Source organism: Sebastes umbrosus, chromosome 16 (genome assembly GCF_015220745.1).
Source record: "Sebastes umbrosus isolate fSebUmb1 chromosome 16, fSebUmb1.pri, whole genome shotgun sequence".
Classification (NCBI taxonomy): domain Eukaryota; kingdom Metazoa; phylum Chordata; class Actinopteri; order Perciformes; family Sebastidae; genus Sebastes; species Sebastes umbrosus.
In genome coordinates this window covers 31186900-31209479 of record NC_051284.1, presented here as the reverse complement: position 1 = coordinate 31209479, position 22580 = coordinate 31186900, and the positions used below count along the sequence as shown (strand labels likewise).

The 22580-nt window shown below is 38.8% G+C and overlaps 2 protein-coding genes across 3 annotated transcripts; both read left to right on the top strand.

The window, feature by feature from the left end:
• The first annotated feature begins 13025 nt into the window (after positions 1 to 13025).
• On the top strand, positions 13026 to 16160 carry LOC119474336 (e2f-associated phosphoprotein). Of its 2 annotated transcripts, none has more exons than XM_037746319.1 (6): positions 13026 to 13275; positions 14189 to 14370; positions 14531 to 14689; positions 14804 to 14918; positions 15011 to 15139; positions 15422 to 16160. In XM_037746319.1, the coding sequence occupies exons 1-6, from the start codon at positions 13196 to 13198 to the stop codon at positions 15714 to 15716; spliced, it is 960 nt and encodes a 319-aa protein (XP_037602247.1). In that variant the 5' UTR covers positions 13026 to 13195; the 3' UTR covers positions 15717 to 16160. The 2 variants fall into 2 exon arrangements, with proteins under 2 accessions (XP_037602247.1, XP_037602246.1); XM_037746318.1 differs by having other exon boundaries at positions 13027 to 13275; positions 14528 to 14689.
• Positions 16161 to 17141: 981 nt separating this feature from the next.
• Positions 17142 to 20688, top strand: sptssa (serine palmitoyltransferase, small subunit A). Its single transcript, XM_037746323.1, has 2 exons — positions 17142 to 17341; positions 19905 to 20688. The coding sequence occupies exons 1-2, from the start codon at positions 17239 to 17241 to the stop codon at positions 20006 to 20008; spliced, it is 207 nt and encodes a 68-aa protein (XP_037602251.1). The 5' UTR covers positions 17142 to 17238; the 3' UTR covers positions 20009 to 20688.
• Positions 20689 to 22580: the final 1892 nt, after the last annotated feature.

Genomic DNA, 22580 nt, shown 5'->3' with positions numbered 1-22580 from the left:
TTAGTGTACACAAAGGCCTCCTCTCTCTCTAATTGGATCGAGGCATCAGGAGGTGTCAATCAAACGTCTTTACAAACCGACAATCTCTTCAAAAAGCCATTATGTACACCAACGGACCTCGGGGGGTAGGGGGGCAACACACACACACACACACTCACACACACACACACACACACACACACACACGGTGAGAAAGCAGAGGAAGGTAATAATTAGTTGTTGGTGGTTTGATGGGTGCTCCTGACACCTCGAGGCCACAAGAAAATGTTCTCACAGCTCTCAGCCTGTGTGTGTGTGTGTGTGTGTGTGTGTGACACCCCGTACTGTCCCGTCTCACTACCCAGAATCCTCCTCTGACCTCAAGTCAACAGAGAGAATAGCGGTTGGTTTCCTGCTCTGCCAGGGAGTTGAACCCGTCACCCCGAACGGCTGCTGCTCGCCGCCCTCGCCGTGAGTGTGTGTGCGTGTGTGTGTGTGTGTGTGTATGTGTGTGTGTGTGTGTTTGGCAGATGTAACAACCAATAAATGATCAGCGGCGTTTGCAGCATGAGACCGATTTTAATTTGTGTTTTGGGACGTTTCTGTTCAGTTGGAAACGTTTAATTATTTTCTGTATATTAACATGAAATACTTCAATCAGGACATTTAATTTCTGGCTACTTTATATATTAATTATATATTGTGATGGGGATGGAAATCAGCAGCAATGTTATTTATTTTTTATTTCATTTTTTTATTATTTTTTTTAATTGTTTATTCCACAAAAAAAAAAGAGCAACAAATAATGACGGCAAAAGCATGACCCTGAATTTAGTCTACAAAAGATGAAAAAAGACATGGAAAAAGAAGGAAAAAATAAAATAAAAATATATAAATAAATAGTTGTAAAAATAACTTTGTATAAACAAACCAAACTAAATGAATGCAGGTAAATGGTGGTTTAAGGATATTCCTGCTCTCAAAAATTACCTCTTGACCTTCGTTCTAACGGAGTTCTAACAGTAGGAAGCGTTTATTTATTGTGTTGTTATTATTATTATTATTATTTATTTATTTATTTATTTATTTTATTATTATTATTATTATCATTATTAATAATAATAATTATGTCTTAAAATCAAATATTTCAATCAGGAAATTGTATTTATCGGTACTTGATATATTATTTATGAATGATGAAACTCAGCAGTGAACTTTTTTAATTTAATTTTAAATTAATATTATTAATATTATTATTATTATTATTATTATTATTATTATTATTATTATTATTATTATAGTTATTTATTTATTATATATTTTAACACAAAACAAACAATGAAAGCAAAATCATGACATTGAAATTAGATTACAACAGATTTAAAAAAAAAAAAATGTTAATTGTGTTTAATTATTTTTTATATCTTAACATCAAATGCTTCAATCAGTTAATTAATTTTATATTGTGATAAGGATGGAAATCAGTAGTGGTGTTTTTTTATTTAATAATTGCTTTTATTTTTATTTTTATTGTTTATTCCTAAACAAAAAGACAACAAATAATGACAGCTAAATCATGACATTGATTAGTTTACAACATAGTTGTTTTATAAAAAAAAAATTTAAAATTAAATAAATATATAAATAAATAAATAGAAATAGTTGTAAAATAACTTTGTATACGCAAACTAAACTAAATGAATGCAGGTAAATGGAAGTCATTCTCCTCTCCAGAATGACCTCTTGATCTCTTGACCTTCATTCTAACGCCACAGCTTTTAATTTGTGTTTTGGGACGTTTCTGTTAAGTTGGAAATATTTCATTATTTTCTTTATATTAACATCAAATGCTTCAATCGGGGAATTTTCTTTATTTTTTTATATATTAATTATATATTATGATAGTGATGGAAATCAGCAGTGATTTTTTTTATTATTATTTTTTTTTTAATTTTTTTTATAAAACAAAAAGACAACAAATAATGACAGTAAAAAAATTGAAACTAGTTTACAAATGCAAAACATCTGTAAAGTAGCTAAAGCTGTCAGACAACTGTAGTGCAGTATAAAGTACAATATTTCCCTCTGAGATGTAGTACAGGAGAAGTATAAAGTGGTATGAGAGGAAAATACTCAAGTAAAATACCTCCAACTTATACTTTAGTACTCAGTTGTATTTCCTGACTTCTCCTGAACATCACATCACATCACACGCTGAGCGGAGACCCGTAGAGAGTGAGAGCGTTCCCTCAACGTAACTGACCTAATATGGAGTCTGTTTCCTGCTCAGTCATGCAAACTCAGTCTGATACTGAGACCCCAATATTTATAATATTTATTATATTTATTATATTTACAAACCAGACTCAGTCTGATACTGAGACGTAATATTTATAATATTTATAATATTCATAATATTTATAATATTCATAATATTTATAATATTTATAATATTCATAATATTTATAATATTCATAATATTTATAATATTTATAATGTTTATAAACCAGACTCAGTCTGATACTGATACGTAATATTTATAATATTCATAATATTTATAATATTTATGATATTCATAATATTTATAATATTTATAATGTTTATAAACCAGAATCAGCTCAGCGTGTTGAAACTAAAACATGCCGCCTTAAATCACACGTCGCCGCTGCTGAAGGCGTGTTTCCTAACAGACTGTCAAACGGCATCTGCTCAGCGACTCGCTCCAAGCAGGGTTGAGGGTTCAATTCCCCTCTCTCTGTGTGTGTGTGTGTGTGTGTGTGTGTGTGTGTGAGAGAGAGAGAGAGAATGGGAAGAGATGTTTTCATCAGAGAATCTGTTTTAGTTTTAGTCCATGAAGCTTGAGCCTGTATTTCTCTACAGTTTGGTGAATCTCAGTGACGGATTCATGACCGATTGACGTGACGTGTCACATCATATAATATCAGAGTTTCTATTGGCCCAAAGCTAACGTTGGTGGGAGTAATGGACTCAATATGCTTGTTTTATAGGAGCTAATGATCCCCATCTGTAGATATGTACCTTTTAATGATACAGCACAATTTTATAATTCATAGCAAATTATTTCGCGGACCCCTTTAAAGAGCGCCATGGAACCCTGGAGGTCCACGGACCACACTTTGAGAATCACTGCACGAGAGCACACCAGATGCCCAGGTGCAGTTTGCGTTGGTTCAGGGGGCTCACTGAACCCACCAGAAAATTCATCTATATAGTTTTTATAATGAACCCATCAGCTGTGAGCTCCAGATAAGACTAGAGACGTAACCACCTAAAAGATGGGTGAGTAGTACTTCCTGTCTTCCAACATTTGTGTTTTTTAAACAGAAAACCAACAGTGTGTTCCAATCCACGTACTTCCGTACTTAGACTTACTATTTTGAGTGCATAAGTGCGTTCACACGGTGAAGTACGGCAAAATGCAGTGCACTCGAAGTACCCGGATGTTGTACTCCAAACGGTCAAATCGTTGAGTGTGGAACGCTGGACACTTTTCACACTCAATTGCCGTCATCTTGGCTACGTAGCGGAAGGGGCGGGACCAGGACCTCTATTCAAACATGTGAAAAAGGCGGCCGATGATGCCGGAGCTTTTGTGGTGCTGAACAACGTACCTTATAGATGTCTATGGGCTACGTAGATAACAGAATAAAACAATACGTAAACATACCGGTGCATTTTCAGCCAACAGGAGGACACATCGTAGGCGTAGGCGTAGGCGTAGGCGACGACGTTGGAAACGTAATTTCCACTCTGCTTTCATTTTCTGTGTATTCTTGATCAACAAAGTAATAGTGGACGGGTAAAACCTGATGCAACACAAAAGATGCAAACTATTCTGGTGATCTCCCTCCAGCCAGCTGTCACCTTATTTAGGTGTTTGTAGTGAAATGAGGAGGTATCGTATCAGGTAACTCCTCATTTCAACTTCAAGAATCAGCCGTTCCTCGTCGGTTGCGGTGCTTTCAAAGCGTGCGGCAGGAACAAATAGAAACAGCATCCGACTACAGTTCAGCTCAAAACGTCGTGCTGTGCAGCGCTTCCAATAGAAAACGCTTACTTGTGTTGCATTCTGTTTGTAGGTTGTAATATGTGGGCAACATCCCAATACATCAGACCTCTGTGTTGTAAAAGATTGTCTTTGTGAACCCCCAACCTTAAAGTTCAAACTGACCAAATGTGGGTTAATCCGCCGCTGAAAATAGTCCCCACTAACGCTCTATTTCCTCGTCTTTGTTTGATAAAAACTAAAGCGAGCAGCTGTTTTATGAAACTACTGATGAAACTATATATCAGTGTTTCTATTCTATACTTTATTTTTGCCGACATGACGTTTAAAAAAGTAGTTTGTGGATGTGTGAATGTGTGCATGGATGCTTGTTTGTGCGTTAATATGTCATCCCGTGTGTGTGTGTGTGTGTGTGTTTGGGCCACCTGCTGTGTGTATGCCTGTTCAGCTGCTCTCCCACTGAGTCTGCAGCCAAATAATACTTCATTAAAATACCAATAAATACTCCAAAAATCACTCAAACACCCACGGAGAAAGGAACTTAATTAAAATACCAATAAGCAATTAACTTTAATTTCATCACCCAATAAATAACCAACTTCATCAAAATACCCAGGCAGGAGCCAACTTCATTGAAAAAAAACCCAACCCAATCAGACGGCAGTGAAAGGAGTGTGTGTTGGTGCGGGGTGTGTTTGTGCAACATCGTACTGAGTGTGTGTGTGGTTTCCTACATGTGTGTGTGTGTGTGTGTGTGTGTGTGTGTGTGTGTGATTTACATGGTAATAAGCCGGGCTTCGCTCTGGAAGTTTCTCTCAGCGAACGATAAGATCCGTTTTATTCTTCCTCCGTTCATCCAACGTTCATCTCACAGCTGGACTTTTGTCTCTCTCTGTGCATCGCCTCCTCTCTCCTCTCTTTCTGTCTTTTCTTTCCTTCTCTCTCTCTCTCTCTTTATCTCTGGCGTCTCTCTTACATGCTAATCCGGGCACTAAAAGGACAAAAGGTAGAATCTATAGACGTTAACTGAAAGGGAATATGAGAGACGGAGGTCTAAATGATGGAGACCTTATACGTTTATGTGTGTATTCATATGATTGTAATATAATAATAATAATATAAATACTTTGAGAGGATCAACGGAGGTGTACAAACACAATAACTACGTTTATACGCACAAAATATTCCAGTTTTTGTCCTTATTCAGAAAAAGACAACATTCCTACTAAGCTGTTTACACGGAAATGAAAATGAATATTCCCGTTTCAGGCCATTCTCACCGTTCGTAGCTGTATCTAAAAAAAAGTAATACACTGAAATTCGAATAAATGCCATGAAATCAATTCGTATGTAATCTACGTCATCATGAACCAGAAAGTATGAAGAGTGGCGAACGCCGCGTACGGAGGGGGTCAAAAAGCGCCGTTCATGTCCCGTGTGAAACCAGAAGTCAACGTTGATTTATTTGTCACGTAACTTCCGTATTTAAGTTACAACACTTCCGGAGTTATTTTAACCCAAACCAACATTTTTTCCTAAAACTAACTGAGTAACTGAGTAGTTTTATTTTGAAAAGACTGGAGCGGAAATTGACATGTGCGTCACATGTTGCTGGACATTCGTAGGAAAACGCACAAAAAATACGTTGTTGAAAGTCGTGCTGAGCGTCACAAGAAAAAAAGGGAAATTCGTGACTATTTCACGAACTGCCGTGAGACTTTGTTGGTTAAATACATGTAGTGGAGTAAAAAGTACAATATCGTCCTCTAAAATGTAGTAGTGTAGAAAGTATAAAGTAGTATAAATGAGGAAAAACTCAAATAAAGAACCCCAAAATATTAAGTAAAGTACCTTCCACCGCTGTATTTATCCTCTGAAATCAGGAAACTGACCGAAGTAAGAGGAAAGAAAAAAGAGGGCTGGAGACGGAGATGATGTCGGGAGAAGGAATACAGAAAGGATAGAGGTGAAGATAGAGGGATGAAGAAAGGAAAGAGATGACAAGGAAACAAGGAAACAACAAAAAGTCAAAAAGATAAAACCAAACTCAGGTGATGCAGGAAAAAAGAGATAGAAAGGTGAGTGGGGAAGGAAAAGAGAAAGAGAAAGAGGGATGGAGATGTTGGAGAAATGATGATTGTAAAGAAAAAGAAAGAACGAGGGAGTGATGGCGAGAAGAGAGGCCTGAAGGAAAGGAAGGAGAGATTGGAGGAGAGAAATGTGGGGAACGACCGGAGAGATGGAGGAAGGAAACCGCCGAGGTGAGAGAGGGACGAGGGTAGCAGATAAGGATGGATGGAGAAGAGGAAGGAGGAATAAAGAGGAAAGAAAAGGCAATGAAGAAGAGATGGAGGGATGACAGAGATGGAGGGATGAAAGAGATGGAAATGATCGAGCTGCAAACTGTTTGGAAATATCACACACACACACTCCGGTATATTCCCCGGTGTCAGAGGAACATTGAGAGTGTGAGGAAATAACAAGGGACCGAGTCATTTAATCTGACTTCATGGACAATGTGTGTGTGTGTCGGTGGGTTCCAGCGGATCACAGCTCGCCGACATGGCCGATAATCAAGTCTCCACACTTTCTACATGGAGAGAGAGAGAGAGAGAGAGAGAGAGAGAGACGGAGGTGGCAGAAGATAATGAAGCTCGGCCGTCTCCTGTGTTTTTGCAGCGCGGGCCAACAGGTGGAGCCCAACACTCTGACAGCAGCAGGTTACCTGGAGGTTAGCTGGAGGTTACCTGGAAGTTACCTGGAGGTCCGCTGTGGGAACCAGAGGAAAATAACACTGGACGCTGTGGAAACCCAACCAGAACCTCAAGGTGGAGCGTCCTGAACCAGTCGACAACCTCCGGGTCTGAAAAGACCCTTAAACCGGCATTCTTTCTAATGACACCCTCTCGTGTCATTTCAAAAACCAAGATGGAGACTGTCGAAAACAAAAATGGTGACGGCCAAAACCCAAGATAGTGAGGGACAAAAGCCAAGATGGTGACGGTCAAAAACCAAGATGGCGAGGGACAAAAAACCAAGATGGTGAAACTAAACTGCAGTAAAACTCGGTTTGCGGGACGAGAGGCCAAAACGTAGTAAAATATCTATTTTCAAACCATCAGTATATGTGAAGACGTGTAGACGCGGCGTTACGTTAACTCACCTGGTTAAATAAATGTTCTAATGGCGTTCTGCGTGTTTCCAGCTATAAATACACTACATCCTGTTTCTCCTCTCATGGCGAGTACCTTTATTTCCTCCTGAAGCGGACCCTCCGCGGTGCCTCTGAACCTTTCCTCGTCAGAGTGTGGCGGGTCTCAGCGGGTCTCTGGAAAACGCCGCTGTGTGACAGATAGACTGACAGATCCATCTATGTGAGAATGTAGAATAATACAACCTGTACGGACGGAGTCATCACACGCGCTCCGTAGGAAACGGGGACGGCGCGGCGGCAGGAATGTAGATAAGGAGGTTATGTGCGAGGACCAATTTATTTTTCTTGGCAGGGTGGGAGCACCTCTGAGACGCGTTTCACATGACGTCCACATGACAGCAGAAGTCTCAATAATGAAATCCTCTCAAACTGTATTTATATCCGGAGACGCTCGGGTCCTCGGAGGTGACACGAGGGACGATGTGTAGGCTGCAGGATAATGATCCATCAGTCCCGCTGCATTTACATTTACACCTCCTGTTTGCTGCTCGTTGCTCGGAGCAGAGCCGTAGGTGTCGGGGCATTAAACAAACGTGGCGGTTTGTCGGGTTATCGGGCTTCCTTCATGAATCTCCTGAAGGAAAGCAACAAACAGATCCTCCGCTGTGACACAACAGAGACTCCAGTGAGGCAAAGCAGCAAAGGATGATGGGAGAAGATCCTGCTGAGTGGAAGCAAACAGAGAGTCGTAACGATATAAGTTTTATCAAAGATCAATAAACATGCTGATACGCTCATCAGGTCACCTTTAATTACCACCGGGTGCTTTTGGGTGATGTTTCCGGTGGTATCGGCCTGGAGGTTCCCACTCCGACCCGACCGAAAAATTATAAAAATAAATACATAAATAAAAGGGAAAATTAAACAAAAGAATAAATAAATAAGGTTGTCAAAGTTAACGAAATAATGCATTAACACAAATTCGTTTTAACGCCACTAATTACATTTTTAGGTTGTGACAGGCTCAGTTTTAAAGCTAGACCTAAGATCCTGGTATCATATGAAACTATAAAACCTGATGAATCCATCGGTACCAACCATGTCATACTAGCTTGTCGTGAAGGAGGTTAAATAACGCTCCAAACTTACGCTACATTTTGGCGATGAAAAACTGTCATGTCCATTTTCAAAGGGGTCCGTTGACCTCTGACCTCCAGATCAGTGAATGTAAATGGGTTCTATGGGTACCCACGAGTCTCCCCTTTACAGACATGCCCACTTTATGATAATCACATGCAGTTTGGGGCAAGTCATAGTCAAGTCAGCACACTGACACACTGACAGCTGTTGTTGCCTGTTGGGCTGCAGTTTGACATGTTATGATTGGAGCATATTGTTTAATGCTAAATGCAGTACCTGTGAGGGTTTCTGGACAATATCTGTCATTGATTTGTGTTGTTCATTGATTTACAATAATAAATACATACATGCATTTACATAAAGCAGCATATTTGTCCACTCCCATGTTGATAAGAGGATTAAATACTGGACTAATCTTTAGAACTTGATAAATTTAGAACTGATAAAAAAATGTGCGATAAATATTTTAATCGATTGACAGCCCTAGTAAATAAATGAAGGAATTAATACAAAGATAAATAAATAAAGAAGCAAATTAAAATATTTTTTTCTTTCAATATTATTTTTGCTACATTTAATGACATATTTGATTTATTGATTTATTTTGGATTTTGGCAGGTTCTGCCCTCCATAGAGAACGTGTTGGCATATATGTATTGGGGCATACTAAATAGTCTAGTATATACTGTATATTGTATACATGGTAGTATTGGACAGTCGCTTGTTGGTGCAACCGTTCATAACAGACTCTGTGAGCTTCCCTCGCTGTCTGAAGGCCTCCGTCTGTTCTGACCACGTTATGTGTTTGTGTTTGAATCCTCCTCACACACACATACACACACACACACACACACACACACACACACACACACACACACACACACACACACTAACACACACAGACACTCTAACAGTGACACATCTAACCCCGTCGCCATCCAGCAGCTCCACATAATTATCCCTCCGCACCAAAACTCTGCTTTTTCTTTTCTTGCAGGAAATTGCTGCGTATCGCTGTAAATCCATTGAACGCCTCAAACAAAGAGGAGAAAAAGCAACTGTGGCTGGATTCCTCCACACACACACACACACACACACACACACACACTGCCCATTGTCTTCTCCTCTATTATCAAAGCCAGCAGAGTGTGTTTTCTTTCCCTGGTGTGTGTGTGTGTGTGTGTGTGTGTGTGTGTGCGTGTGTTTTTGTGGTGGCGGTGGAGCCGACACCCAGTGGGAGAGCCCGCCTGCTGGCAGGGGGACAGATGGGTGTAATTTTGTTATTTTTACCTCCTCCAGGAGCTGGCTGCCAGCTCGGGGAAATTAGCATCACACCTGTGTGTAATTGGCTAAATTAGCTTGTCGAGCGGCAGAGCTGAGACAGAGGTGGTCGGCGAGGTGTGTGTGTGTGTGTGTGTGTGTGTGTGTGGCAGGTAAAATCAGAGAGGAGTTGTTTAGTGTGTCGGAGAGGAGGAAGAAGAAGAAGAAGAAGAAGAAGAGGAGGCTGTCTGGGGAGCAAGATGTCACACCTGGAATGGAAAATATCACTCTGCACAAACACACACACACAAACACACGCACACACACACACACACAGTCTGACACACAGTCACACAACAGAAAGACACGTTAAAGGACAAACTGCAGGAAAAAGACACAAAACAAACAGCACACACAGAGAGACAAACAACAACAGAGGACGACGTAAACACACACACAGAGCAGAGAGGAGCAGGAAGCTGGATACATACGTCTAAACACACACACACTGCAGAGAGGAGCAGGAAGCTGGATACATACGTCTAAACACACACACACTGCAGAGAGGAGCAGGAGGCTGGATACATACGTCTAAACACACACACACTGCAGAATGGAGCAGGAAGCTGGATACATACGTCTAAACACACACACAGAGCAGAGAGGAGCAGGAAGCTGGATACATACGTCTAAACACACACACACTGCAGAATGGAGCAGGAAGCTGGATACATACGTCTAAACACACACACAGAGCAGAGAGGAGCAGGAAGCTGGATACATACGTCTAAACACACACACACTGCAGAATGGAGCAGGAAGCTGGATACATACGTCTAAACACACACACACTGCAGAGAGGAGCAGGAGGCTGGATACATACGTCTAAACACACACACACTGCAGAGAGGAGCAGGAGGCTGGATACATACGTTTAAACACACACACACTGCAGAGAGGAGCAGGAAGCTGGATACATACGTCTAAACACACACACACTGCAGAGAGGAGCAGGAGGCTGGATACATACGTCTAAACACACACACACTGCAGCGCCGTCCTGCACGTCTACGTGATTCATCTCATTGTGGTTTAGAGATACGTGATCTGCATTTAAATATCTGATCTGAATCAGGAAGATCTCATGTTAATGCAGCTGTAAATGAAGATAGAATGAAGATATGATCGGCACCAAAAGAGTTGTGTAACCTTGTCTGGAACAGGGAGACCGGGGCCCCGTCCTGGAGCCAGACCTGGACCCAGACCTGGGAGGAAAGGAGCTCTGGTGGCATCTAGGCGTGCTGATGCCCGGCATCGCAGAATGGCTCTGGGTACGTGGATAGTCACCTCTAACCAAACTCCTGGAGAGGAGCCGGACTCTGGAAAGGGGTGATTAGGAGGAACGGCCTGCCTGATCTGAACCCGAGGTGTTGTTTGACTTCTGCACTAGTCATGGATTGTCCATAACAAACACCATGTTCGAGCATGAGGCCGTTCATACGTGTACCAAAACGTTTATTATTATTATAAGGAAGCTAATATTCAAAGGCCCTTTGTCTGGTTATTTTAACATGAGGATCCCAGGTAGCCAAAACGATTCGGCTCAACAAAGACCTAAATCTGGTGTGCCTGGTTTCAGGACCAAAACCAGACCCAAACAGCAGGTCCTCTGAGCACTCAACTACAATCAGCCCAACATAGCAACGCTATACATTTTTTTTTAATTTTTTTTTTTATTTATCCATTTAGTATTTATTTATTTATTATTTGATTTGTATTTGATTTGTATTAATTAATTATTTTTTTTATTTATTTTTTATTTATTTTTTTATTTATATATTTATTTATTTATTTTTGTATTGATTTATTTATCTATTTCGTATTTATTTATTTATTTATTATTTGATTTGTATTTGATATGTATTAATTTATTAATTTATTAATTTATTTAGTTAGTTTTGTATTTACTTATTTATTGATTTATTTAAAGGAACACAGTTTCTAACACAATAGACACTGTGTGTCTTCTGTTAGTGTACAGATGTACAGGGACGATACTGAGGAAATCTTTAGCACATATGGTTTGATCTATATATTGATCCTGTATCGGTCTGATCACATTTCAGGTTGGAATGTTTCTTTAAACACACTCAGGTTTCAGATAAACCCAGTATGAAACCGGTTTATACCAGTGAAGTGATGAGTGGAGCCGTGAGTTTAACCTGCTGTTATTCATTCTGTATCGATGAAGCCCTAAGAATAACCTCAATTTGAATAAAACCAATTAAACAGGTGAATAAAAATCACAGTATGACAACAGTTTAGTGTAATAGATGAATGAACAGCCCCAAATTTAATTTACTAATAAGTGATAACAAACAGGAACGTTTTAAACCTCGATTTAAAAGAACTGAGAGGGAGACACCTGACTTGTAGAATATAAATATAAATATAAATAACAGGAAACATTTTAAATGTTTGCTTGCTGGTTGATAAACAGGAGAATAAACTGATTAAATCTTAATATCTTATTTTTGTCCATTTTTCACGACCTTCAGGTCTGTGATCAGTTATGCTTTTTTTAACATAATTTTATTGTCTCCTCTGAAGGTTTGTGCACATCTAAAGACCTTTTAAATCCTCCCTGATGGTGAAAATGTTTCATGTGTCACAGCACAGAAAACATTACATGAAGCCATGAATGAAATACTTGAAGAAGGAGGTGTATTTGATTAACGTCTGTGGTGCTGATGGGAATTTACCGTTTCACATTGAATCATTTGTTTTTCATTCCCTCTCTGGTTTCTTGGACTACGAGGCGTTCAGGTGGATGTTTATCTGCCCTCTGACCTTTGAGAGGAAGATGCCAGCTGCACATCTCTGATCTGTTGGCGCCACCTAGTGGTGGTCTGTTGTAACAGCAGCAGTTTGCAGAATCACACGTTGGGTCCTTTAAAGTGCTGCAGGACGTTTAAACAGTCCAGCTGTTCATTCAGCGTCCCTGTTGAATAGAAGATTAACCAAAAAATTTATTATTATTATTATAAATCAGCCAGTGAATATATACAAAATATATGGGTATAAAAAAATACCCAAATTGATTATTTGGTAAATGTTTGTCTTTTGGGCAAATATAAAATTCTCAAAGCCAGAATGTATTGATTATTTGAGTACAACTGCAGACTTTCTATAATTCTGTTGAATCTCAAAAATATAAAAACCTTGAGGACATGTTTGAAGACATTTTTTTGGTTATGATAAGAAGATAATTTGTATTTTATATATATACATATATATATATTTTATTTTTTTATTTATTTATTTTTTATTTTATTTTATTTTATGTTATTTTTTTTATTATTTTATTTTATTTTTTTTTATTTTATTTTATTTTATTTAACATTATTTTATTATGGTAAATAATGTATATAAATGTTGGCTTGGTCCAGCCTCCACCTCCACGCGGTAGATGACGTTACTGTTTCCTCTCCATGTTTGTTCACTTCCGTTAAACCAAACTAAAGAAGAAGAAGAAGCGGAACCGGAACCGGAAGCAGTGGTTCGTTGCTCGATGCTAACGTTGCTAGCTCGTTAGCATCTGATTTTGTGTAACTTGAACTTTGTCAAAAGTTAAAATGAACAAACTGAATAAACCGCAGGAGTTTGACTCGTATGAGCTCGAGGAGCCGAGCGACGAGGAGAGAGCGGAGGACAGGTACGAGATGATATATAGAAAGAGGTTTTAGATTTAAAGCCAGTGTAGCGTTAGCACCATGAGGCTAACGAGCTAACATGCTAACATGTAAACAAACTGGAACATGCTGGAGACTGTTTCTCTACACGCCGCTTTTATAATATAATAATGAGTTATATAATACTATAAAATCAATAAAAGGCAGAGCGGTTTGCTGTTTTAATTCTACTGCTCATGTTGTCTTCGTTTTTCTTTATAAACACTACAACAATAATAAACACATTCATATAATGAATATAAGCACAACCAAACCACTGCATGATGTGTAGACCTTCATATAACAGTGTGAGGAAGTATTCATATATATATATAAATACCACACTTTAAAAACACTGTTGCAAGTAAAAGTCGTGCATTAAAGTTGCTACTTCAGTAAAAGTATGTTTGTAGTATAATTAGGAAAATGTACTTTAAAGTATGAAAAGTGTGTGTTTAAAATGTACTCAATGCAGAAAAATAAAAACTGAAATAAACTAAACTCAAGCTTATTTTTTATATAATATCATTTTAAAAATAAAATAGCAATATGGAACCATGAAATGTTTTTACATGAAAAATGTCTTAAACTATTAAAATAATTGCCAATTCATTTTCTGTCAATTGACTATCATTACCATTACTAAATATTTTTTGGGGCATTTTCACCTTTTATTGGCAGTGAAGAGACAGATAGACAGGAAACGGGAGAGAGAAAGGGGGTTATGACATGCAACAAAGGTCACCAGCTGGAATCGAACAGGTTGCGTTGCGGTTATGTAGGATGCGCCGTAAATCAGAGCTAGATTAGTTTTTTAAACCAGACTTGTTGCCCGAAGGATGTCAGAAAAAGTGAAACACGACAAAATGTGAACTTCTCTCTCTTGCTGTGTTTCAGTTCGGAGGACGAGCTGGAGGTGCTGCTGAACGGGACTCCGGAGCAGAAGAAGAAGCTGATCAGAGAGTACCTGACGGGGGAGAGCGAGTCGTCCAGCGGGGATGAGTTCGAGAAGGAGATGGAGGCCGAGCTCAGCTCCACCATCAAGACCATAGAGGGAACCTGGGCACCATCAGCAGCAGGTAACGCCGACCTGCCATGAAATTACATTTGTCACTTAAATGAAAAGGCGATATTGTGTCCGTCCGTTGTGGTTCATCATAGTCGGTGTCTCATCCTGTGAGACAGACAGGATCTTGTTGTGAAAGCATTCCTGATGTTTGTGTGTTTATACTCCAGCAGAAACATCAGGAGCAGGAGGAGGAGGAGGAGGAGGAGGAGAAGGAGGAGGAGGTGGTGGTGGTGGTGGAGGCGGCGGCGGTGGCGCTCCTGGACTTCCTAACGCAGAGATGTACGATGAGGTGTACTTTGATTCTGACTCCGAGGGGGAGGACACACCAAGTAAGCATGAATGTTCCCCAACATTAGTTTCCCTAAATATGTTACCACCATGAATGATGAAGTCGTCCCTCATTAAAGCCAATTTTATCTGTTAAACCTCTGTTTCCTCTGCAGGCAGCTCCACTGGCCGGAAGCGGAGACAGCGGGTCATACTGACCAATGACGAGCTGCTGTACGACCCCGACGAGGACGACAGGGACCAGGCCTGGGTGGACGCCAGGAGGAGACGGTAAGACGCTCAGCAGGAGTCACTCTGATATTGTTTATCCAGATGAGACTTTTTTACCTCGTAGTCATTCGGCCTCGTGTCTTCCTGTGCAGGTATGACTGCAGGAAGCGACCGGCTGCAGGGTCTCGGTCGCAGTCTCGTCAGGCTCCGGGTTTACCGAGCAGCGACGCCATCCTCAACTGTCCCGCCTGCATGACGACGCTCTGCCTGGACTGTCAGAGGTGAGACAATAAGAGTCAGGGTTAGTTTGTACCACACTGAGGCATGACATCACAGAACATGCTGCTTCCCAACATGAGCTGCTGCTCGATGGACTTTCGCTCCAACAAAGTGAGGGATGTTCTAATAAATGAAATAAAAAATCATTAGTTGCAGCCCCGTTTTAATTGACATTGATTCTCCAGCTGCAGTCGTGTAAAAACTCACCGGCTAACTGGCACTTCTCAGCTGACATCATCGGCTTTATTTACTGATGAAATATTGAGTTTTTTGTTTCCTATCAGGCATGAAAAGTACCGGACGCAGTACCGAGCCATGTTCGTCATGAACTGCGTGGTGAAGAAAGACGAGGTTTTGCGCTACAAAACCCAGCAGGAGACGAAACAGAGGAAGAGGAAGAGGAGGAGGGGACAGAAGACGGAGACGCCGATGGAGGAAACTCCCAACCCGACACCGGCGGGGATGGACGCCGATGAGGTTTACCACCCGGTTCAGTGCACCGAGTGCTCCACTGAGGTGGCCGTGTTCGATAAAGACGAGGTCTACCACTTCTTCAACATCCTGGCCAGCCACTGCTGAGACGGACAAGCAGCAAGACGGTGTTTTTTATTATCACATGAGTTTATTTTTATTACAAGAAGAAGAGCTGACTGCTTCTTTCTGTCTGAGAGGGAGGAATCCCGCTGTGGTCGCTCTGAGTGCATCGACCCATCAGCTAGTTGAGAACATTGTTGGTCATTTCAGTTGATTAATGAGGAGAAAAACAATCTGGATATCAGTGGAATATCAGCAGCACGTCGTCTATCTGTGGCATTTTTAATCTCTCTTTAATGTCTCACAAAAACTCGAATTGGACATCGAAGATCATCTTGTTGCGGCTCTGATGGTCACTACTGGACTGAATACACTAGAGCACGGATTTTGAGGCATTTGTTTTTTTTTGAAGAATTGTGAACAAGATGTGTACTGAGAGGGATATTTAACAGTTGCAAATAAACTTGTCAGTGCTTTCTGGTGAACAAACCATATGTATTTTTATTATTTATCTGTCGACATATACAGAACCGTACTCATGCCAATACCGATACAGCTGCTAGAGGAACAATTTTTGGTATAGTTCTAATATGCTTACTTTATGTTTCAAGAAGACAAAATATAATTTCAATTTTAAAGAAGGATCGGTAATGTGCTAACAGCTGCTCACTGTAGTTTTTGTAAAACAAACAGGAGGAAAGAGTGAGTTTGTTGGGGACTATTTTCAGCGGCGGATTAATCCACATGTGGGGCTCTAATGAGTATTAATGGTCAAAATAAACTACAGTGTGTGTATTCATGGTTTAAGGACAACAATTGAGTTTTTTAAATTGTATATTATCAGTCAATACTTGTTAGTAGGATCAATTAATTGTTGGGTTTCTTCATGGGACATTAAAAACACAAGTAGCAATATATGAAAATTGTAAACAAGACAAGAAAATGGAAATATGACAAAGTAATTCAGATGTATGAAAAGTGGTAGGATGGAAAGAAAAAATTGGGGGAACAAATTGACAAATTATATAAAACTAGTTTCATAAAAATAATACATGTTATATATATATAAGCTCGTTGTGATATATATATATAAAAATTATACAACAAAATCTAAGTAAAGGAAAAGATTAATTAAAAACAAAACAAAAAACAATCAGGGTCTGTTAAACAATTGGAATAAATTTGAAATGTAAAAATTATCAATTTTTTTTCCAATTTGTCAAATATGCTTTAAAAATAGTATCTTTAAAAGTATAAAAGGAGGGTATTCTTTTATTAATTTTGTTGATATGATGTTTTGCTAAGATATTAATCAAATAAAAAAATAAATAAAAAAATCACATATGTGTTTTATTTTTATGTTTTCACTTAATCTGCACCTTATTTTGAAATCAGGATGTAGGAACTCCCTTGTCCGCGTCAGATCCGTGCCGTGCTGTGGTTGGCTGAAAAAGAGCACCTTATTAAAAACGTCATACGCAACCAGGAAGTCCCCGACTAGGAATCACGTAACAAACAGAGGAAACAACAACAGTTAGTAGTTATTAAAGTTATTAAAGTTAGAATAATGGCTCTGGGTGACTGTTGGAAGCAGTTATCCTGGTTCTACTACCAGTACCTGCTGGTGACGGCGCTCTACATGCTGGAGCCGTGGGAGAGGACCGTGTTCAGTATCCTTCACCGAGTGAAACTAACGAGCTAATGTGAGCTAACAGAGCTAACCAGGGTGCTTTAGCTTTATACACAACTCTAACTTTAACAATGGATAAACCTAGTTAAGTTGTGTTGTGAATATCAGGTATATATATATAATAATGTATAGGGGTTTATGGTAAATTCGGCATATATATAATGTACCAGTCTGTTTGTGTTTTAAATTTAAATCAATCAAGTGCTTGCCACCTGCTAACACTTTATACTCAAAAAACTAATACTATTTTTATTTTTTAATAATGCCGAATTAATGGACTACACCTGTAGTTTTAGGAAAAGTCTCACATTTTGTTCCATTACGTACATTCACTTACTTAAAAGTGAAGGATCGTTAAATACAGATAATTTTAAAGGGAGCCTTGTGTGATTGACTCTGAACTTCTCACTAAAGATACATAACTCTAACTGTTCTAATGGAAAAACTTGTTTAAGTTGTGTTGTGAATATCAGGTATATATATATATAATAATGTATAGAGGTTTATGGTAAATTCGGCATATATTTAATGTACCAGTCGGTTTATATTTTAGTTGAAATGTAAATCAATCAAGTGTTTGAAGGCACAGTATACTCTAAAAATGAATACTATTTTTATTTTTTTAATATTGCCGAATTAATGGACTATACCCATAGTTTTAGGAAAAGTCTCACATTTTGTTCCATAACGTACGTGCATTTATTTATAAGTGAAAGATCGTTAAATACATATAATTTTAAACGGAGCCTGGTGTGATTGACTCTGAACTTCTCGCTAGTTAGGGGTTTTGCGGAAAAGAACAAAACTCTTATTTGTAGTTAAGAATTCGTTAATGTCCGAGTGCCGATTGAAAGACTTTGCACTAATAGATCAGAGAGGCTCTCACACTTTATTGTTCTACTGTCATACCTTTTTGTTTATAAGTAAAAACGCGTTAAATAGCTAGAATCTTCAATGGAGTTCTGCATGTGGTTGACTTCATAGAAGAGGATGTGATGGGCTAGCCGCAGGGAGCTTCCTATCAACCGTCAGGTGACTCACACATGCTGATCAACACAAGATACAGCATATGTTTCTATTTTAATTTGGACAGAAGCTCAATTAAGCAGTAAAACTTTAACCTGGTTGATTTCCTGTGAAGGATCTCTGGTTAATAATTAAAGTGTATCATGTCGATGGTGTTTATTGCTGCACTTTGATCTGTGCAGCAGCAGCACATTATGTAGTACAGCAGGTATCGTCTTCCTACAGTTGGTGTCACCCTCATCTCGTCTTCCCTGAGGCTCAGGTGTGTTTGTTATTGTTCTGCTGCTCGTCATCAGCCTGAGTGCTGAAACCCATCAAATGTTAATTCACCCAGCTGCTCAGGAATCAGGCTGCTGAGTGTAGTGTTAAGTAATCAGTAATAGCTTGTATAAACATACCAAATACTTGTTGATTACAGCTTAAAAAATGGTCGGATAAACTTGATTTCCATTTGGTTTATTTGGGTGATAATTAGGCTGCAAAGTCTTGACAAAACTTTGAGCTCTCCTTACTTGAGATGGGAGTTATTCATGTTTTGAAGCTCCTTCTTTAAGGTGGAGGGTATAAATACAGCGGCCACTTTGGGATGAACTTCCCCCCCCTCCTGCAAGGAAATAAATAAATATCAGAAACAGAAATACTGTATTGATCCACGGGGGAAAATTGAGTTACGTTTTGCTCCCAATATATAAACATAGAGAAATCATAAGAAAATATAAATAAGAAATATGTATAACAACTTTTACAAACTTTGATATTTTAAAAGAAATAAAAAATGTAAAAAGAAATTAATAAATAAATGCAAAAATGTATTTAAAAATTAGTATAAATAAATAAGAGGTAAATAAATATGGAATTAATACAGAAAATTGAATAAATAAAGAGGCAAATTAAAACAGAAATATCAATTTATTTCACATTTTATCAATAGTATATTAAATATTTTGCTACATTTAATGACACATTTATTTATTTATTGAATTAAATTTGCGTTAATGCGTTATTATTGCATTATTGCGACAGCCCTAGTTTTAACACCTTTCACCTTTTAAATTTTTCTTCTACTTGATTAAATATTAGTATCGTAAAGATTGTAAACCAATCCTAGTGTATGTATATTTTGGTGATTTTATAATGTCTTTCTGGTCAGTTGGGTTTATTTATTTATTTTTATTTTTATTTACTTATTTTTAATTTATTTGTTAATGTATTATTTATTTATTATTTTATTTCATTTATTTAAATTCATATATTTTCATTTATTTTTTATTTTTTATTTCATTTATTTAAATTATATATTTTCATTTTTTTATTATTTTTTAAATTTCTTAAATTCTTTAATTTCTTATGTTTTCTTAGTTTCACTCTAGCTTTGAAACTGAACCTGCTACAACCTAAAAGTTGCGTTAATTCGTTAAAGAAATTAGTGGCGTTAAAACAAATTTGAGTTAACTTCGACAGCCCCAGTAGAAAGTTGAATCTCCTTCTTCAGTTCCTCCTTAACTCCTCCTCCTCAGACTCCCTACTGATCTCCGTGGCCGGCATGGCCGTTTACACCGGCTACGTCTTCATGCCGCAGCACATCATGGCTATCCTTCACTACTTCGAGGTCGTCCAATGACACGATGACCCCGTCCGTCCGTCTGTCCGCCTGCCCATAGGTCCTGTCTCTCTCTGGCTTCCTGTGCGTCCATCTACTTGCCGTCTCCTGGGCTCGAGGTGGCGATCGTTTCCAACCGTGTTGAGGCAGAACTTCTCCTCCTCCTCCTCTTTTCTTCCAAAGCTAATTCAATATCAAAGGTCAAAGCTCTGAACGTCGTGCTTGAGGTCACGTTGGATGATCTTATTCTTCTTCACTGAAATCGTTGGGATTGTGAGCAGCGTCGGAGGCGAGGCCTCAGAAGAGGGTGTGGACTGTTTTTGAGGACGGATGTCTGGTTGTGTGGAGCGATTGGACTATTTTGTTTTTATTCCACTGAGACATGAAACCATTGTTGTCTTAGAGTTTTATGCGGCGGCTGATGGACAATTGTCCTTTTACTCCATTTTATGAGCCAAATATGATTACTAGAGCAGGATCAGATCTCTGGACGAGGCCTGATCGTCACAGTAGCTGCTGTTAAAGGAACAACTTTTCAACCTTCTTCAACATCATTTTCCAGCACAGTAGAGGTAGTAGAAGGTGGAAGAACGGGTGGAGAACGGTGGCGTGGTAACCAATCATACTTGTCTTATATTTATTGTAAGTGAATGTAATTAGCTCATTATTTGACTCCTGAAATAACACTCCAACTATCAGCACCAACCTGTATCAGGTGGCTTCTTCAGTCGCCGCAAATTCCTGCTAAAGGTAAAGGGCGGGTCCATTATTTTTATATCATTCTGAAGCTTCCCAGTGGACATTCACATTTTGGTCAAAGTATGTTTTATCATCAAAAGACTATTTTCCCTTCAAGCTCTTCTAAAACCTTCTTCCCACATGGTGACCTGACGTAGGTTTCTGCATGATGACGCTGCTACATGTACAGTGTATATATATATATATATATATATATATATATATATACATACATCCTTATAGTAAGTGTATTAATACAGTTATTCAGATGGCGGTTGGCGTGCTCCCAGTGTGGAGAAGCAGACAGGAGTACTAAGCGACATACTGCTGTCGACGCCACATTAGTTCAGATCAGAAAGTCACACAATAACACAAACTAACTAACCGATGGATGCAGCGGTAGACCAGCAACTCCCCGGTTCTGAGAGGTAAAATTACTGTTTTTGTGAATGGAGTCTGGTGGCTTTGAAGAGAGCGATATATAACTACGGCGAAGTAAAGCGGTGAAAATGTTCTAAATATAGCGTACACTTAAACTGATATTGATTTATTATGCTCCCGTCCAGAACCGCTTTACGTCGCCATCAGACAGCCCTTTCTGACAGGGAACTGAAGCCGTTATATCGCTCTCTTCAAAGCCACCAGACTCCATTCACAAAAACAGTAATTTTACCCCTAAGAACACAGGAGTTGCTGGTCTACCGCTGCATCAGTTGGTTAGTTAGTTTGTGTTATTGTGTGACTTTGGTGATTCTGAACTAACCCTTTAAAACACCAAAGTCACACAATAACACAAACAAACTAACCGATCGAGGCAGCGGTAGACCAGCAACTCCCCGGTTCTGAGAGTTAAAATTACAGTTTTTTTCAATGGAGTCTGGTGGCTTTAACTGTACATAAAACCCCACTTTAAAAAAATCGAAACTAACCCTTTCAGTTATTTCCAAACTTAGCACAGCTTACGTTGACTCAGCTAGTGCTAGCATTCATATTATTCAGCACCTTATTGATTAGCTTACTGCGCCAACCTAAGTCACTGCTTTCTGCTAACGGCTGAGTGGGCGTTTCCATTTGAAAAATAACGTAAAATAACGCAGATGGACCCGCCCTTTTAAAGCTAAACAAACAAGTCAGCAGATAATAAAGAATTCTGCAAATTAGAGTTAAAAAGGTGACATTTAAATTCAGGCTTTAAAGGAAATAGAGCCTGAAGAATGAAGATGTTTCCTTTTATATGCGTCATATTTACACAGAGGTTTGGCTCAGCTGGCAGAGTATCTAATGACTGTTTGTCCTGCCGGGTTAAAGTTAGACGTGGCTTCAGCTTTTCTCTTTTTAAACCACGCAGCAGGCAGCGTTAACAGTTTCCTCTTTGTACAGAAATGATAAATGTTCCATTTTTTATGTAATCATATTTTATGATATGTACTGGTATCCCTTTAGAAAATTGTGATTATTTTTTCCCTGCGAAAATTATGTATTTCTCTCAATTTGTTTGTGTATATAATCTTGTATACATATTTGTAAAGTTTTAATGGTCGGGTAGGTTGGCGTATAGAATAAAACATATTTGTGTTTTTTTGTGAACTACTGATGCTAAACACTGTTCTATGACTCTGGAATCATTAAAGGGATATTTCACTAAGACAAAGCAGTCTGTTTTACCTGCGGAAATGTTAATAATACACATATGATAATATTGTGTAAATAAGACGAGCACTTCTTAAATCATTTTATAAACAGTTATGGTTACACATTCTCTCTCTCCACCTCCCTTAACTCACATTTTGAGTGTAATTCATTTGCCAAAAAAGAGACAAAACAATGTCTGCAATAATCCCCCAAAACGAGGGAA

Coding starts and splice junctions, on each gene's coding strand:
- LOC119474336 (XM_037746318.1), top strand. CDS start 13,196: ATGAACAAACTGAATAAACCGCAGGAGTTTGACTCGTATGAGCTCGAG. Junction 14,371..14,527: donor CTGGGCACCATCAGCAGCAG/GTAACGCCGACC, acceptor TTTATACTCCAG/CAGAAACATCAGGAGCAGGA. Junction 14,690..14,803: donor CGAGGGGGAGGACACACCAA/GTAAGCATGAAT, acceptor TTTCCTCTGCAG/GCAGCTCCACTGGCCGGAAG.
- sptssa (XM_037746323.1), top strand. CDS start 17,239: ATGGCTCTGGGTGACTGTTGGAAGCAGTTATCCTGGTTCTACTACCAG. Junction 17,342..19,904: donor GTGGGAGAGGACCGTGTTCA/GTATCCTTCACC, acceptor CCTCCTCCTCAG/ACTCCCTACTGATCTCCGTG.